The sequence below is a fragment of the Biomphalaria glabrata genome, chromosome 7 (genome assembly GCF_947242115.1).
Source record: "Biomphalaria glabrata chromosome 7, xgBioGlab47.1, whole genome shotgun sequence".
Classification (NCBI taxonomy): domain Eukaryota; kingdom Metazoa; phylum Mollusca; class Gastropoda; family Planorbidae; genus Biomphalaria; species Biomphalaria glabrata.
Window position 1 is genome coordinate 43,182,252 of NC_074717.1, and position 18,726 is coordinate 43,200,977.

The 18,726-nt window shown below is 37.5% G+C and overlaps 1 protein-coding gene across 1 annotated transcript in view; it reads right to left on the reverse strand.

Annotated features, from left to right (window-relative positions):
* Positions 1–18,726, reverse strand: part of LOC106062983 (ATP-dependent RNA helicase DDX1-like) — a 249,064-nt gene that overhangs the window by 152,228 nt on the left and 78,110 nt on the right. Inside the window, exon 16 of the mRNA XM_056034576.1 lies at positions 16,228–16,326. Coding sequence (XP_055890551.1) covers positions 16,228–16,326 — 99 coding nt within the window. The remainder of the gene's footprint in view (positions 1–16,227; positions 16,327–18,726) is intronic.

An 18,726-nucleotide genomic window follows, 5' to 3' on the forward strand; every position in this document is an offset into this window, starting at 1 on the left:
ATTACTTCCTAGTCCAAACCTCCCGCAGGACGACGGGGGATGGGAGCGGGCAGGGTTTGAACCCGGGACCATCGATAAATCTGAACGACAGTCCAGCGTGCAAACCGCACGGCCAGGCAGCCAGTATTTCTTGATTCGACTCACAAAGGAAACCTTGGAGTGGAAGGCGCTGATTCCAGCTGTAGCCGTGTTCAAAATTAAAAAAAAAAAAGTAAGCCATATTTTATTTTTAATAAAAATGATATCGGTCAAACGAGATTTTTTTTTTACTTTGTTGATGTTTACTTATTTAATTTTCTCAAAGATATACATCAGTGTTTCCCAAACTGTGTTTCGCGGGGCCTTGCTAGGTGATTCAATTAACTGTATTGGCCACCACGTGAATTCTCTAAACAATAAGCAATGTGTTCCCTAAATAGTCAATACTTAATACTTTTAAGTCTATCATGATGTTGTTTCGTCTCTATTATTTTATTTTTATATTTAAAAAAAATCAAAGAAAGAAATGAAAAGACTTTACTTTCAAATTAACAAGAACATAAGAAGCCATTTAACCTTTGTTGAGATTCGAAAGAGTATCCTCTGTTTGGAAGTTTCAACTCAAGTAAACATTAAGGAAACTAAAACAAACGTCAAATGGACACGTGAGATTTATAAGAAACGAATACTCACATTTGACTCGAGAAACTCCATGAGTCAAATTACACAATGTAGAGACCCTCCAGAACAGAAGACTAATAGGTAAAGTAGCAATAATACACGAACACACACAAATAAACCATAACTTACAAATACCAACAAAAAAAAAACAACTTATGAAATACTTTAAAAGTCCAAAAGATAAAAGCACATTTGTTGTTCCAAAAGCTAGGACAAATTTGTACGGAAACTTCTTCCTCCCTTGCCATTAGAGCATGGAACGAATGTCCTGAATCAGCCTGGAGAACCAATGACTTAGCAGTCTCTTAGTAGCATCCTTGACTAGATTGACACATTGATAAGCGTAGTACGTAATTATCTTCACCTTTGAAGTAACGTCTGTAATGAATAAGCCAGATTGCTGTTTAGTCCTGATCAATAGATGCAAGTCTGCGATGGTGGTGTTCAGTTGATAGTTGTGTGGTATGGTGTTTAGTTTATAGTTTAACTATTTCAAATGTATATGCGTGTAGTGCGGGCCGCAAGGGGCGTCACCTGATGAGGGGCATCGAAATTTTACCTAATATTAACCTTCTAAACCCAAGATCGCGATTTATCGCTAGGCCCTTGTCAGCCCGATTTGTCGGTCTCAAAGTATCTTACAGTCCAAAATTTAAAAATAGGGTTCTCCGTGGGCATCACGAAAGTCCGAAATTCAAAAATCGGGCACTCCGTTGGGCATCATGAAATAGGTGATGAAGAATTAAAGGGAAAAGCTCAAGGCTATGTCTTGGAGTTATGACAATTATTGTGACAACACGATTCTCATACTGTCAAAAGGTCACAATTTTCCCCAACTGACCTACAATTGTTTTGTTGCTGTCTTGTGTGTGACAGAAATAGTTCCATTGTAAGGCGTTTTGCTAAGCACGATCATACTAAAGCCCTTAACAAGAAACTACTATTTCCACATGCACTTCCAATATTCTTCCGAGAATAGGAGTTTGTAGAATTCCTGTAGTCTATTTATAGCCAAGGAAGCGTCCTACTTGAAAACTAACTATATTCTATTTGCAGTACACTCTCGTGACATCATTAACGTAATAGTCGCTGCTCCTGTTTCTTACAAATTTACTTATAATGGTAGGATCGTCCAAGTGCTTCGAGTTCAGCTCCGGCCTAATAGACACCGTGCTTTTTTTAGATGGGGCATGGACATTTTTAGTAGAATCAAATCTATTTTTAAGAGTTATTGATTATAAATTTGCTTTTCCCGCGTTAGAATATAACCTTTACTCAAACGGAAACAAGCTGTGCTTTACAAACAAAAAAATCTGTTTGTTGATGTTGCTCTTTTGGTGGGGGGCGGGGGGGGGGGAGGGTACAATTTTTGGGTTATTTGGTCTCTTGGATTAGTTACAGCTCCGAATCTTGGACTATTAACTGCAGAATTAGGAGATTCCTAGCCACGGAATCGAGATGCTATAGAAAGATCCTAAGCATCCCCTACAAAGACGGCAGCAGTAAATGAGGAAATTTGAAACAGGATCCCAGTGGCTATTGGGCCCCACGATGACCTGCCTAGCATTGTCAAAAACGCAAACTAAAACTGTATGGCCATATCACGTGGTCCTCAGGGCTCGCAAAGACCTTTCTGCAGGGAACAGAACCAGGGAAAAGAAGAAAAAGCAGACAGAGAAAGGGAATGGATGGCAAGATCAAAGAATGGATGGGCCTGTCACTGAAACAGATACTTCGTTAAGACAAAAGACATAGAGGAATGGAGAGAGACAGTCGACAAACTAAGTGGTAGCTGAAGATAAAGAATTAGATGTGCTAAACTTTAATCAAATAGGTCAAAACCAATTTATTTTCAAAAATATTTCATTTTTTTACTTGCTTTTAGTCTAGCTGCATAGATAGACACTATACCTCTCGAAATCTAGATCATGTCATTCAAAGCACTTGATCGTTAAGCGTGTGTTTGTCCTGTCCATTTGTTCACACGTTATTACAGACTAAAACTAGGAATACAAATGATGGATTATTCTCAACTCCAGAGTCGAGCGACAGATAAAGCTGTTAGATAGAAAAATCTTAGCCCTAAGGGGATTGCAAGCAAGGCCGAAAATCATAGAACATCTTATAAATAATTCTAATGGATAAAGACAGCCCCGTGCTCGCTAGGAAAGGAGAATTATCGATCAAATTATCTTAAACATATCAATCACCTCGGAAAAGTGTAAGAGTTGATATTAACAGTAGCATTGTAGTTATAAAAAAAAGATGTTATAGAAATGAACAAAACATGCAATGTAGAAGACATTGCTTTGAATGCAAACAGATTTAACGAGACTTTGAGGATATAAAGTGCCACAGGAAATGAGACAACCATTTAGGAATGTTTTCCTTTTATTTTTAAAATTCGTTATCTGTGACATTTTACGTCTCGAGAGAAAATGTTTTCCCTTAGCAAACTTCTTATAGAGGCCAACCATTGATACACAGCTGCGATTAAGGGTTGAGCATGTCATCACCAGGGGCTGTTGCATTTTCACCCTTCTTTCTGCTACTGCTGTGTATGGCATACTATGTCATATGCCATCCAGGACCCTATCTTTATGCTCGCTCTTCACGTGGATCTATCCAGTGCCACTTTTTTTTTCCAACTGCTAGTGTCGGTTTTGAAGAGCTTCATGTCGCGTTGGCATACATTCGTACACCTTCGAAGTGAACGACCAGCAGCTTTCTTGCCTTCTGCTAGATCACCATACAGAATGTCTTGTGGAAATCGACCTTGTGGCGCATACGTTCATGAATCTAGTCTGGTGTATTCCTTGTGTCAGGGAGAGGTATGGCGAGAATGAATGTTACTTTGATATTTTGGTATGATTGTTATATCCCCTTGTTATGAATGCGAAGTGTTGAACGTGTTGTGAACTGAGTGATTAAGTCTTCGTTGAATGTGCGAGAGAGTGTGTTACGTTAGTGAGGTCTTGCTCCCGGTCCAGGAAGGTTGGACGCTGCTTACTGGACTGGTGTTTATATATGTATATAACATGAAAGTCGATGGACTGGTGATTGTTGATTAATAATATTTGAGAGTTGATTTCATTATGTGCTTATTGGATATTAAAGTATTATTCGTATTTCAATGGATATCTATAGTTAGAGTTTCAGTGTATCTAGTAGTAATTGTTCTTCTGTGAGTAACTAAGCAAGTATTAACTAGTGTAATTGAGTATTCATACCCCTAACGAGTCAAGTCAAGAAACACAAGCACAAGAGTCAAGTATATATATATATAATTGACCCCTGATATACATAGAATACAGTAGAAAACCAAAGTTTGATAGCTAGATTTGTGTATTTATTGGCTTTACTCAAGAGCTACACCAACAGTGTGAAGTCTCAAGAACCAAGTGGGTTCACTGCACATAGCAAAAACCTATAAGGGCATAGTATAAGCTTTTGGAGAATCCCTACGTTCAAGCAGAGGGCGTCTTACCGGGAGAAAACAAGTTCCTGCGCATCCTCAAAGACACTTCCCTCTCACCTCTAGTCCCATGAGTCAACACTAGTTTTTCAAACTGCTGCTCAAGTAATTTAAAATAAAGATATATAAAAAAAAAAAGTTTTAATAATAAAGCTTATATAAGTGGAAGAACCTCCATCTTAAGACTACTAGAATAAGCTCCCTTTTTTCTAAAACAAAATTAATTAATTGCCACTAATTGATGAATTAATTGGCTTTTTTTTCCCCTGATTCATGCATTGTTGTGGGAGAAACAAATGAGGACAAAGTTGATATGGGAAATAACTTTTCATATACAACCACATCTCTAAAAAAGCGTTGCATTTAATATTCGATACAAAATAATTAATTACAAGATAGTAATTAACTACTTTTTTAAAATTGATTTTTGTTTTGTCAGGTACAATAAATAACTGTGTAAAGTTTCAACTTGATCCGAGATTGGGTGTGGGTACTTCTAAGAGACACTTGCATGTGCATATGTAAGAGAGAGTACCGTGTGCACTTCTAAAATAAACTAACTTGAGCACTTCGTAAAGAAACTAGTTTGTGATCTTCAAGTACTAAGATATATACTTCTAAGAGAAACTAACCCCCGAACTTCTTAAAGAAACTTAACTTGTGCACTTTAAATACTTAGATGTGAACTATCTTTAGCACTTGTAATAGAAAATAACGTGTGCACTTCAAAGCAGAACTAAGATGTGCACTTCAAACAGAAGCTAGAATATACATTTCTTCAAATAAAAATAAAAAACTTGCAATGAACATGTGTACTTTTGAAAGTTGCATTTCTAAACGAAAATAACTTTTGGACTGAGAAACTTGATTGTGTACTATCAGTGGACTTTTACATTGTTGGACTTAGACATTGGCCGAATCAGAAACCCCATTAGTAACGAACCATGCTGAGATTACTCCCTTAGAGCACGGAAGAGGAAGCGGGCAGTGAGTTGTAAGGTCGCCTTGTCCCCGTACTAGGACAGACCTTTTGCCGCACATGGACCAGTACTTTCTCTCTCTATTCCTTGTCCTGATCGTCCCTCATGCAGAGCTCGGCATTCATAAAGAATGTGCTCTATTGTCTTGTCGTCCTCGACTCAGTGGCGGCACCGTGTGTCGTAGTTCTCCTTCCACCGTCCAAAGTACGTGTCTATTGGACCGTGTCCGACTCGGAACTGGGCTAGGACTGCCTGCTCCGCACGGCAGAGCTCCCACCACGCGTCCTTTCGGTCCGGTCTACTCATCTGCCTGTGTAGCTCTCGGCTCTTGTCGGAAGCGTCCCCAACTGTCGTACCAATGTGCCAACAAACGGGTGTCGGCTAGGGATCGTACACTTGTGAGGGTGCACGGTTCATCATATTGGGTGCACGACATTGACCAGAACCTCTAAAGAGATAGTGGACATGACTACTGAACTATGTCTCGATGCTTAGATACCACAAATAATAATACAGCCCATTTGCACACGCGGTACATGGAGAACTCCATATATGGACAATAGAAAGCTCATAGGAATTTTGTTAGCTAAAGGTTTAATTAGAAAAGAAAAGAATTTAGCCGTCACGAGTAATGACGGGCGACTTTTACAAGAAAGTAGTGTGATCCGAACACTCGGCGAGCAAATCACTAGGTATGGTCAAATGATCATCTAGAAAAAACTGGCGACACATCAGTGGCGTTTCTATCGCAGTTGGGCACCCTATATAAAAGCGAAAGTGTCAGAAAAGTTATGACGATTTAGTCCGGTTCAGTTCAGTGCAGCAAGACAGTCAGTCCAGAGTGAAGTCGGCCCGGTACAGATGAGTCCAGTACGAGACAAAGAGTCCAGCAGAGTTTAGCAAAGCTGCGCGGTTATTTACGAAGAAGTATTTGTACAGTCACTATTTCGCGAATTATTTGCTACTGGCTATGTATTTCTTAGACAGTAAAGAATCACAGTATTTGGAGCCCATGTTATCAAGTTAGTTGGCTGTGATGTGACGTGCCGTTTTTTGTAGACTGATGATGAGTCGAAGCAATATATATATATATATCCGTCATCATATAACCTTCCACTGTAATTATCGCAGAGGGACACCAGTGTACATGAGCAGCGCCCATTCTTCTCTGGGCTATTACCGGGTGAAATATCACCCTCCTTAATGTCCTCTACTAGGTGGACATCAACTCATTGATTCTGTTGTCCTCTTGTTGTCCAGCTGAAGGTAATTTCATCCGGGTCTTTTGTGTTGCACTTGAAGACAATGTGACAGAAAAATTAATGGCTAGTGTCACGGGCAAAATGGGTTTGTCCAAGCGTTCGGGACTAACGGATGCCGGAAGTCTATACAAAACTTATAAAGTATCAAGCTGAATATGTCAATACAAACCTTAGTGGGTTGTTGTTGTTGTTTTTTTTGCTACATATCCGTTTTTTATAAACGAGGGTCTGGTGAAACTGAACACGTACTTTTTTGTTCTTTTGTTTTGAAAGTTCAAGTATTAGTTATGTTGTGACCACAGACCTATATATATATATACTACCTAGACTGGGCGCGCGGCGTTCTTAACACTAGACAAAAATCTCGAGAAAAACTTAGAAAAACCTGAAACAACGTGCTTTGTTTTTTTTTGTAAAGTAGTTCTAAGAAGTAAAGTGTTGTTGTGATTGTTTGTTTTTTCATATCTATGTAACATATAACACTAAATAATCATCATACATTTTAGTCCGAGTAATTGGACATCGTTGGCCTAATTAAGAAGACACTCCTATCAAAATTATAATTGGGCAATTTTTAGGGACCAGAATCCAAGTCTACAAATATCTAGGTGGTTGTACAAACAAAAATAATAATATCATTAAAATCAACAGGCTTGATATTTTTAGATCTAGGATTGTTGATACACTGTCTCAATGCAAACTTAAAGGAAATGGCTTTATATGACAGATTTGCGTGAATATATAGGTCTGCGATTCTATTTAAAATCCGCAAAATGGTATTGCATTGTTTCTTAACTTTGAAAACTAAAGATCATTACTTTTCTAAGACAGAAAAGACAGACTTCACAAGATGCAAGGCGACTTCCCTTACAGCTTGAAAAAGAGTTACGTTCAGATACATAGACTTATATTTTATATCTAGACTGGAAACCGGAAATAAATTCTTATCCGCGACTGATCGATTCACAGGCGTATCTATAAATAGATTTTTATGTACGTAAACTCTATTTTCAGTCTCTAAGGGAAGTCGCCCCAATCAATCTTTTCTGTCTTAGAAAAGTAATGATCTTTAGTTTTCAGAGTTTAGAAATAATGGAAAATCATTTCTCGGATATTCACGCAAATATATGAAAGAAAGCAATTTTCTGTTTGTTTCCATTGAGATAATGTTTCAAAAATCCTAGATGCAAATAATTCATGTTGATTTAAATCATGTTATGTACATTTAAATAGATTGATTACCTAGATCTTTCTAGATTATGTATCTAAAAATTGCAAAATAATAATTATGAGACAAGGGTACTCGTATTTTTGATGTTCAATTACTAGATCTAGATCTAAAAATAAAATTATATGTTACATAGGTTGGGTTTAAAAAAAAACAACAGCTTTACTTCTTTTAACTACTTTAAAATAACGCCTTGATCCAACTTTCTAAAAAATTTTCAGGACATTTTTTGTAGTGTTAAAAAGTCTCCATGTCCAATCTAGATATAGTATATATAAGTCTATGTTCGGATACGACTTTGACTTTGTGTTTTCCAGTCTACGTATTGCATATATATAGGTCAGTGATACGACTTTGACTTTGTGTTTTCCAGTCTAAGTATTGTATATATAGGTCTGTGGTTGTGACTGTCTCTCAATTCCATGCACAAACTTGCGGGTTGTTTTAATACCACACTGATAGAAGCCTCACTGAAAACAAAAATGGCTTTTCTTCGCTGCCAATTTGATAAATTTCCAGAAATCTTATTTTTAACTAATAGTAAAAATTCAATGGAAAAAAAAATTCTTGATAAATAAAATACGCTATGATTGTATTTTTATTTTTTAAAGTCTCGGAAACTAAAATCTTTTGTTGCTTGTTCAATAATCAAGAACTCTAGACCTACAACTGTCAGTCAATGTATCGTGACAAGCAGATAGGAGTGTATCACTACTGCCAAGCAAAAACAAGGTATGACATTCAGAAGTAAGAGCAAGTTGAGAAGGTTGACAGCAAAATACAAAGTTTGTTGAACCACATGAAGGCGTGGGGGGTTTTCCCCATCTATATCTACTCGACTGCAGGCGGCTTCAGGCCGAGAAGAAAGTAAAATCTTAGACCAGTGTTTCCTAAAGTGGGGTACGCGTACCCCCAGGGGTACGGGAAGACTTTGAAGGGGGTACTATGCTGATTTTTGTAAATACCCATTTTTTATGTTCTGTTAAAAAAATTAAAAGGGGGTTGGGGGGGGAGAGGGGTACTCAGCATTTCAAAAATTATAAAAGGGGTACACATAGGACAAAACTTTGGGGAACACTGACTGAGATGACAGTTTTAATTGACCTTCGCCTCTACTAATGGTTCCTCCACGAAGCACGTCAAAGAGACATGACGACACTGTAAACAACCGCCAACATACACTTGTGCAAACAAGACATTTGAGCGACTTGGCTCCAATTTTCAGTGCAATATTTCCGCAGGGAACAAAAAAACGTTTGGTCGGGTGTTGTTTATCAGTCTTTACTGTGTTTACATTTTAAAAAAAACAAACAAACTCAATGCGCTACTGACACTTGGATTTCACCATCGCCTGTCATTTGTTCAAACTTCAGTGCAGAAACCACTTTTGATGTTCTCAACGTGAACATTTTTACTTCAAAAAGACGAGGACAACAAAAAGACGTCATTTTGAAAAAGCTTATAGAACTCACTTCGTCTGTCTGTGTGTCTGTCTGTCTGGGTGGATTCTTTTAACAACTCGCGGATCAAGTTGAAAGTTAGCACAATTATTTATTGTCGATGTAAAATATGAATTAATCAAAACAAAATATTAACCAGTTGGTTTATAAATTAGTCGTCATTAATTCATTTTCATCGATAGCAAAAGGGGAGATAAAACGTGCAATATTGAGAGATGTGGCTGCTATTAAATCGTGTTCTCTTTATTTTGCTTTTTTTGTTTTTTCAAATCACATTATCGAAAGAGCTGCAGTTGCAATGTAAAGGGTTCTTTTTCTCTTCAAAGGACAACCTGCCAGGCTTTTTGTGTTTTTTTAATTTCAAGCTTGCCTGTTAAATAATTTAAGCACAGAACGATTCCAAACGCAGCGGGAACTCTATTCCCCCCCACCCCCCCACCCCCACCCCCAAAAAATGCAAAAATGAAAAGCCGCATGAAGTGTGCCATACAGTTTAGAAGGAGACATTTTTTTTTCTTAAATGTAGTTTCTGCAGCGTGAATTTTTTAAAAGTTTGGGGCGGGGTGCGGGAGGGAGTTGTGTACGTAAACTAAATTCGGTAAAGTAAGGGAGGCAACTGTTTCATCTGATGGTGCGAAGCAGCTAGTACTGAAACCTAGTTTTGTGTACTTAACATTTGTAGAAAACTAAATTCGATACCCACTTCCATGTGTAGACTATATTCTTACAGGAGCCAGGCTTTCCTTTACTTAAAGATATGTTTATGTAAACAGAAATTTGGTCTTAATTGTAACTGTACTTATTTTTAAATTCAAAACATGATCTACTCTAGACAAAGAAACAAATTTTGGAAAGTTAAACACTAAAACTATTTTCATTTCGAAAAATACAACGCATTGGTGCTAAGACTAAAGTAACACTATCCAACATAAGAAAATGTCTCTCAAAGAACAACAGACACACACACACACTGTCAATCAGTGTAGGCTTCCATTCTTGAAGACCTTATGTATGAATAGTTTCCAATAATAACTTGATTACGACATTTAGCATGTAAAAAACAGTCCAGTGTGTTCCTGTACGACGATGGTTGAGATGATTCCTTTTTCTATTACGACAGAAACAAAACTAAAATCTTCAATAGAAAACTTGAACTATTTGTTCGTTTAAACCAACTGTAATGTAAACATAGATAATACAGAAGTTTTGACAGCGGGGCAGTGTGGTCATTTCTCCGACTTAGTAGTAGCTTGTACAAATATTAAAACGTGGACGCACAGCGATGTTTTGACCAGCAATTAAGACCTAATAAAGCTGATTTGACCAGCAATTAAGACCTAATAAAGCTGATTTGACCAGCAATTAAGGCCTAATAAAACTGATTTGACCAGCAATTAAGACCTAATAAAACTGATTTGACCAGCAATTAAGACCTAATAAAACTGATTTGACCACCAATTAAGACCTAATAAAGCTGATTTGACCAGCAATTAAGACCTAATAAAGCTGATTTGACCAGCAATTAAGACCTAATAAAACTGATTTGACCAGCAATTAAGACCTAATAAAGCTGATTTGACCAGCAATTAAGACCTAATAAAGCTGATTTGACCAGCAATTAAGACCTAATAAAGCTGATTGGACCAGAACTTTGATGGCGGAAGTAAGTGTAACGTGGTACTAAAGAGGCCAATCTTGGCTCCTGCGTATCAAGTAGAATAGACTTGAGATAGTAAGAACGTTTCAATTTCAACGCAAGCGAAAATCATGAACAAAACGATGATAGGTCTCACTAAACAGGTCTAAATAACTAGCTCGGTCTAACTAACTATCCAGGTCTTTTTAATTATAAATAGCCTGATCTAACTAGCCAGGTCGAATAGCCAGGTCTATATAATCAGGTCTAACTAGACAGGTCGAATAGCCAGGTTTATATAATCAGGTCTAAATAACAAAATAGGAGTTCCTAAAGTTAGAAGTCAAAATCATTATCATCGATAAAAGGAACGCAATCTGACATAAGAATATATGCATGGACATGAGCACTGAATTCAATCTAATTTGAAATTCATATTTGGGAGAAAACAAAATGGACAGGGTCATCCACCTAAATGATGCAAAGGGCATGCACCTTGACATCATTAAAAGATACAAGCGCAATAACTTTCGGGGCAAAACAAGATACAAAGGGCACTCACCCTTAGAGCAATACAAGTATTTCAAATTGGACAGAGCCACTGACAGGCGACATGCAACTTCTTAACTTTATGAATTATTTATTACTCATTACCTTAAATGCTTTTTGCAAATGCCGCTGTAACCCTAGACAACGGATGTCAACAGCCGAGCTGATAGTGAGATTGGTTTCTAGCAGAATTGAAATATCAATAATTTGTAACAAGCAAGACAAGTTTGCTTTTGGCCAAATAAGGAGGTTAAAAAATGTGCCAGATCATGTGATTGCTTTCCTTAATAAACCACAGATGAACAAAGCATCCGGACACAAACTTACTATCCTGAACACTATCCTGAACACTATCATGAACATTGACACAGGCAATTCTCAAAAGATCAATAAAAAAAAAGTTAAAAGTTTTCCTTTCAGACCTTGTGGTCTATAGGGCAGATGATGTAAAGGTCATCTGTTTCTGCGGCCTACGGTTAACGAGGATGTCATGGGGCCAGCCTTCACTTTTCCCTAACTAATGCCAGGTACCCTTTTTAGAGCTGGATGGACTCAGGGGCGCCCAAAGATCCCGAAATTAAAAATGCAAGTCTTCACCAAGATTCGAACCCTGGACCTCCGGTTCGTAAGTCAAGCGCTTTACTGATCAGCCACCGCGCCTCTTCAAAAGATCAATACCACTACACAAAGTAACAAAAGAAAATAAGTTTGGGATTTTGTTTTACAACAAAGTCAAATGATCTGCACATTGGTGACTTGGTGACTTGATATCAACACAACGGCGAAATTAAAATTCACTAGATCTAGCAATAATATTAATGGTTTGTTTTTAAGGTTTGAAAACCAACAGAGTGGCAGAATGTGGATCCGCAAATCAAAAGAACACATTGCTATAGTAGAGCTTGAATTTTTGTTTTAATATTACATTTTATTTTTATTGTAGACCACCTTCATTAGCGGGGCGACTATGGCTCGTCTCACAGAAATGAGATGAAAGCCTGGGCATTAGCTGTGGTTGGAGCAATGGCGCCCAAGCAGCAGTTCCCCACTCCCCATTGAGCTGATGTGTCCAAAGAAGCGGCAGGTGCCCAATATAGCATTGAAATTGAGTTGCTGCAGAAGGATCCTAGATATCACATTCAAAGACCGCATCACAAACCAAGAGATCAGAGACAAGGTTACTGCAGCGATGACCTGATAACTATCGTAAAAAAAAAAACGAAAGCTTTAAATCTATGACCATATTACAAGGTCTTCGGGGCTTGCAAAGACTTTCCTTCAGGGAACAGTACCAGGAAAAATAAGAAGAGGCAAACAGAGAAAGCGTTGGAAAGACAACATAAAAGAATGGACGGGCCCGCCATTAAAGGAGGTTCTAACTAGAGATGGGAATCGAACCCAACTTTGAAAGTTCGGGTTCGGTTCGGTTCGGTCAGATTTAAGTTCGAGTTCGGTTCGGTTCGATGACGAGTATAGTTCGGGTTCGGTTCGGTTCGGTCAGGTCTAAAGTTCGGGTTCGGCTCGGTTCGATGTTATGAAATTATGTAATAGCAAAATTAAGTTATAAGGTTTAATACAATTTATCAGATAAAACACTTTAAGTTTAATTTTTACATAAAACAAATACTTTGCAACATATAATAGGCCTATGGGCAATACTTTTTTCAAAATAATGTTGCCTACATACATTTTAAGCAATGTAAAAATTTCTTAATGGAGATAGAATTGAAGATGAGGCAGGTTTTCGCTCAAGTCGGCAAGTGGTTTAATTCTGGGCATGACTCGGCGCTAAGCGTATTCTAACCTTTTTCTCTTAGTAAGAAGAGATATTTTTTTTTAAAGGCTACTATCGGTGTGCTTTCTTTCAGAACGCACTATTCATCATAATGAAAAAACAAATATTCTTCGTGTAAAGAGGATTTTTTTTTTCACACATAAGTCGTCACTATAATAAATTGCAATATGCGGAAGAAATTCGACTATTCTGAGACAAAAAATGCAGAAGAATCTCAGCAGCGGAGATGCTTTAAAATGTTTTCTTCAAAACGTTTTGACCCATATTGTGCATACGCGCCTAGCAAAAAAGCAGTCTTCAGTTGACAAGATCTTATTAGAAGATAAAATGACATCTCCTACTTAATATATTTTAATTTTTTAACATGTAATTATACTAATATTCAGATAAATTAAACTGAAAATAAAACTTTTTTTTCGACGCCCCCTCTCCTTGTTAGTTGGTAGTTGGTTTGTCGTTTACAAACAGCTAGTACAATTGAACCAATAAAGGCGTTTTATATTTTTACCGGTAAGGATAGTATAGAGGGACTTCTTATGGTCCGTCAGTTACGCTGGGCAGGGCACGTATCCCGTATGGGAGACGAACGTATGCCAAAGACAGTCTTTTTTTTTTTTTTTTTGTGAGCTAAAAGGGGGCCACCATAACAGAGGCGCCCCACGGAAACGCTTCAAAGACCAGCTTAGGCGTCAACTTTGCTTAGCTGACATAGAAGAGAGCACCTGGTTACATGCGGCTTCAGAACGAGTCAGTTGGAGTTCACTCCCGAAGGCCGCGGGATACACATTTGAGACGAAAAGAAAATCCGCTGCCGAGGACAAACGCAGACTCGAAAAGAAAAACTAAATGGACCACCTGCGGACAGTGGTTATGCTTGCCCTGGATGTGGCAAAATATGTAGGTCACATCTGGGACTGCGCAGCCATGGGAAAAACTGCATTCCTCACGTATCTTCAGACTCGAAGACAAGCCTTATAATAACATATAAACTTAATAAACTTTAAAATAAAGTTCTTATGTGAACAACTCAATATAGCCTAACTGTTATTACAATATTCACATATTTAACTTTTGATAGAGATGTAATATTAATGAAATATACTGATATTTAAACGAAATCTAGGTCACCACAAAACAACGTCTTTACTCTTTCATGTCTCAAGATTGTCTGCCGTTTCACATTTGCATTACGCTAATTTCATCGTACTCGATGCATAAACAAATCAGTCGCTTAACCTCTTCTTATCGCTACCAGACAACACACACACACACACTCTCTGACACCCCTTTTTGTCAGGATGTTGCGTCTCCCCATCCCCCAATTCAAGGTATTCGCCATCCCCACCCATGGGGGAGGACCCAAAGTTTAAGAAACGCTGCATTAAAAATACTGATGATCAATAATGCAAAACAAAATAATAGTAAAAATATTCAGGGGCGTTGCTAGGAATTTTTCATCATTTGGGGGCCCGGGAGGGGCTGGACCTCTTTGGGGCCCCTGCATTTTTCGTAATATTGAATATTGTAAAAAAAACACTCATTTGGGGCCCCTCTCAAGTGGGGGCCCGGGGAGATTTTTCATTTCTCCCCCTCCTCCCCCACCCTTGCTACGCCACTGATAATATTCCAATATGGAATACTTCACAATTTTGTAAAAATAAATCACTAAATAGAAGATAATTAAAATGTATTTTAAACTAGAACACAAATGAACTTTTGTAGATATCCACACTCTCTAATACGCAAAAACTATTATACTCTCAACTAACAGCCATTTGAAATAAAAGTGTCAATATTTTAATGTTGACTTTCTACTAACTAGGAACTAGAGTCTAGATCTAATTAGAGGGCGCCTATTCAACTCAAAACCAATATTGCAAACAGCCCGCGAAAATTCAAGGCCAGGGGGGAGTCGGCACATACGAAAAAAAACCCATGGGAACCCCAGCGCGCAGCTTTTTTTTTCTTTTTAAAGTTTTCAAAATACCCCCCCCCCCAAATTTTCAAAGTATAAAAGAATCATTAGAATTTAAATAAAATATTTAAGTAATTTTTTTTTTAAACCAAAAATTAAAAAAAAAAAGGATGTACCAATTGCAAAATTAGTTCGGTTAAGAAAAGAAGGGTTCGTTCGGTTCGGTTCGTACCAAGCAGTTTCAAAGTTCGGGTTCGGTTCGGTTCGGTCATAAGTGAGGTTCGAGTTCGGTTCGTTCGGTTCGGGTTCGGTTCGTTTCCCATCTCTAGTTCTAACTAACTATGGCAAAAGACAGGGAGGAATGGAGAAAGACGGTCGACAAATCTTGCATGGTGCCACAACGGTCCAACAGACTAAAGGATAGGTAAAATGGTAAAGGTAGAAAATATCTGAGCCACAAATAAAGGCCAGAAGTTGGACTCGCTGTCTCAGGCTACTTCAAACGCGTGCCATCGGAAGAATTTTATTTCTAATTAAGCGAGTATATTCATAAATACTTCCGGCAAAACAAAACAAAAAAAAAACTTAATTCTATTATTATTTTACACACTGAAAGATATCAGCCACTGGAAAGGTTGTAGTTCGTCTTCTTATCCCACCCTTTCCATCTGTGCTTTATTTAGTAGATTTACAGCTCTCTAGTAAGGTGACACAAGATTGTCTGTTTCTACGTTACCAGGAGTTGGGGAGTGGGAAAGGAAGGAGCAGTGAAATCACGTGACGACCAGATTCAATTGAATACTAAACAAGCAAAGTATTTTTTTTTAATACCTTTTAAAAAAAACACAGCTTAGATAAGGAAAAGAACCTCTTAATTACTGCCGTATCTCTCAATAATTCAAGATGTATTTCCCTTTTTCTAAATGAAAGGGAATTAATTGATTATCACTAATTACTAATTTAATTTGTTTTATTCATGTGTTGTCATCAAAAATGAATAATTGTGTAAAGTTTCAGCTTGATCCAAGAATGCAAAGAGGGAAGGAAAAAAAACGTACGCCTAGCATGTGAACGTACGCCTCGAATGTGAACGTACGCCTAGAATGTGAACGTTTCGTGACAAATTTGTGGTCTAACTATTGCTTCAACATGCAGTCAGAATTCCAAGCTGCAATCGAAACTTTAACAAATCTGATTGGCTACTGATGTTGGTGACCGCCTTGTTGGGCTGGTGACTGGTGCAGAAAAAAAACTAATCAAAACTTACGCATTCGTCCAGAATGAAGAAACGCACTTGCTCAAGCCCAAGTTTGGATGTAGAGATCAGATCTTCCAAACGTCCTGGCGTGGCTACAACAATATCAACCTAAAGGAAGGGAAAATAATACAAAGTTCAGCATTGAAAGAAAGTCGATCTCTAGACCAAATAGTTAAATAGTTCAACACGACGTTTTCACTGTATTGAAAACAAAATTGTAAAGCTAAATATCTTAATTCAAAATTAATTGTTTGCAAATAGGTAAACAGGTAGCACCAAAATAGAGCAAGTTAAAAGACTGTGGACTAAGTGATGTGAATCAGTACTGAAAATCTAGACTTCGATCCTTTAATGTGGAGCTTATACGTCTACTTACACTGACAGGTCCATACAAGACCATAGCGTAGTGAGCATTCTTATAGCAGGACAGATGCAAAAGTATTTTAAAACTAAACAAGCAGAATATAAAAAAAAAAAACTAGTCAACACACGACGTAGCATACGCCGTTATTTTGCCACTGCAACCTATGCGAGAGCCTCGAACTAATGAAGAATTACTTGAGGTCAACAATTCTCAAAGATAGATTGAAACACTTGGTTATTCTTGCTATTGAGCGTGATCTAAGTAGGAAACAAAATTATTATGATGTACCGTATGACTTTGCTTTACGCAAGGCTCGTAAAGTAATTCCGTACGTAGTAAAGAATGAATAAAATGCAAAGAAGAATTTATTTTCTAATATAAACTATCCGTATCCCTACCCAAACTTGACCCCGCGAAATCCGTTTCGCACAAAAGCATATTACTTGTTCTCCCCGCCTCTTTTTTTTTTCGCCGCTAAAGTAACGTGGGTTAACTCTAATCCGACTTGCAGAAATAAAAGAGTGATTTTATTTCCCATGACTTCTTGGTGGTGTTAAGAATGGTTGAGCCATGAAGAGAATTATATATATAGGTACTTTTGAAAAAAAGAAATAATAGAAAAATCTGCACACTTATTGCCATATATCTCAATATTGTAATTTATTTCCCTTTTTCCATATTAAACACAATTAATTAATTAACACTAATTTATTAATTAAATGGGTAATCTTTTTATTGATGCATGTCTTGTTAGGAACAATGAATAATTGTGCAAAGTTTCAACTTGATCCGAGAATAGGGAGTAGGAGAAATAATGTGTACAAATTGTGTACCAGACAGACAGACAGACGGAGTGAGTTAACAGAAGATTTATAAAAAGAAATACTATATTTGGCGATATTACTAATGCTACCAAATTCTATGATTACTTTGGTGTAAAAAAAAAATTCAATCAAGCCTCTGGAGCTGTGGAATGCAGTGTTATCATATTTACTAAGTACCCTTATAGACGTCTAATGATCGTACATCGAGGACAGGGTCCAAAGCCTCTTACATGTTCTGTCAGCATCAGTGGTTACTAAAACTCTACACTAACAATAGTAGCAGACGTATTTGATACTAACTAGAGTTACTAGACTATTCTCTTCGTCGTATTTGAGTGTGTCGCTACATCACTTAGGCCTACTGACAACTAATCTCGTTAAGTTATTGTCAACACGATAGAATCTGCTGCAGATAATTATTTACTATTTCTCCTTAAAATGGTGTGATGTCGGTGCCTATTTTGAAGTAAACTATTACTGCGAAGGATGAAGTACTTCAAATCCAGCTCATCAGATCACAACCGGTCGGTCCGATGAACTGGATTCGACTTAATAATTGTATTTGTTTTGATATATTGAGATCGGTTCGATAAGAAGAGTTTTCATAGTAGTCATTGTTTCTCAGTCTAAACTCTAACGACCCTTGCCATTGTTACTTAGACTATATGACTCCCATCAACCAACGAACCAGATACAGTGTTTCGACTTCACAAGACGTTTACAATGATTTTGTTTTTAAAAAGAAAAAAAAAAGTAAAGCACCCCTTTCAGACCTTGCGATCTATAGGTCAGACGAATCTACATCTGTTTCTCTGGCCCGCGATTAACGTGGGTGTCATGTGGCCAGCCCAACGACCAACCGCCCTTACTTTTTTGCAAACGTTATGTCAGGTAACCATTAGAGCTGGGTGGACTCAGATGCGCCCATAGATCTTGATTTAGTTTTCAATGCATCACATTTGTAATGTTTGTTTTTTTCATCTTAGCAATGACGACAAAAACGAAGTATTTATTTTTAAAAAAATGAATACCTAACAACTAAAAACCATTTAAGACTGTTACTGTCTTGTCTAGAGTTCAAGAGTTGTCTGTTGTTAAGATGTCAGTGTAGGGTCAGAATGACCCGAGTCGCAGCTGTACTTCTACCCCAGAGATTTACATGACAGACATGTCAGAAGAAAGACAAATATCACTTATGAGATTATTTTTACAAAGCTTATATAAACTCACTCTGTTTGTCTGTCTGTCTGTCTGTCTGGAAAAACGTTTGTACACGTTATTTCTCCCACACCCAAGCAGAAATTTTGAACGATATTTTTA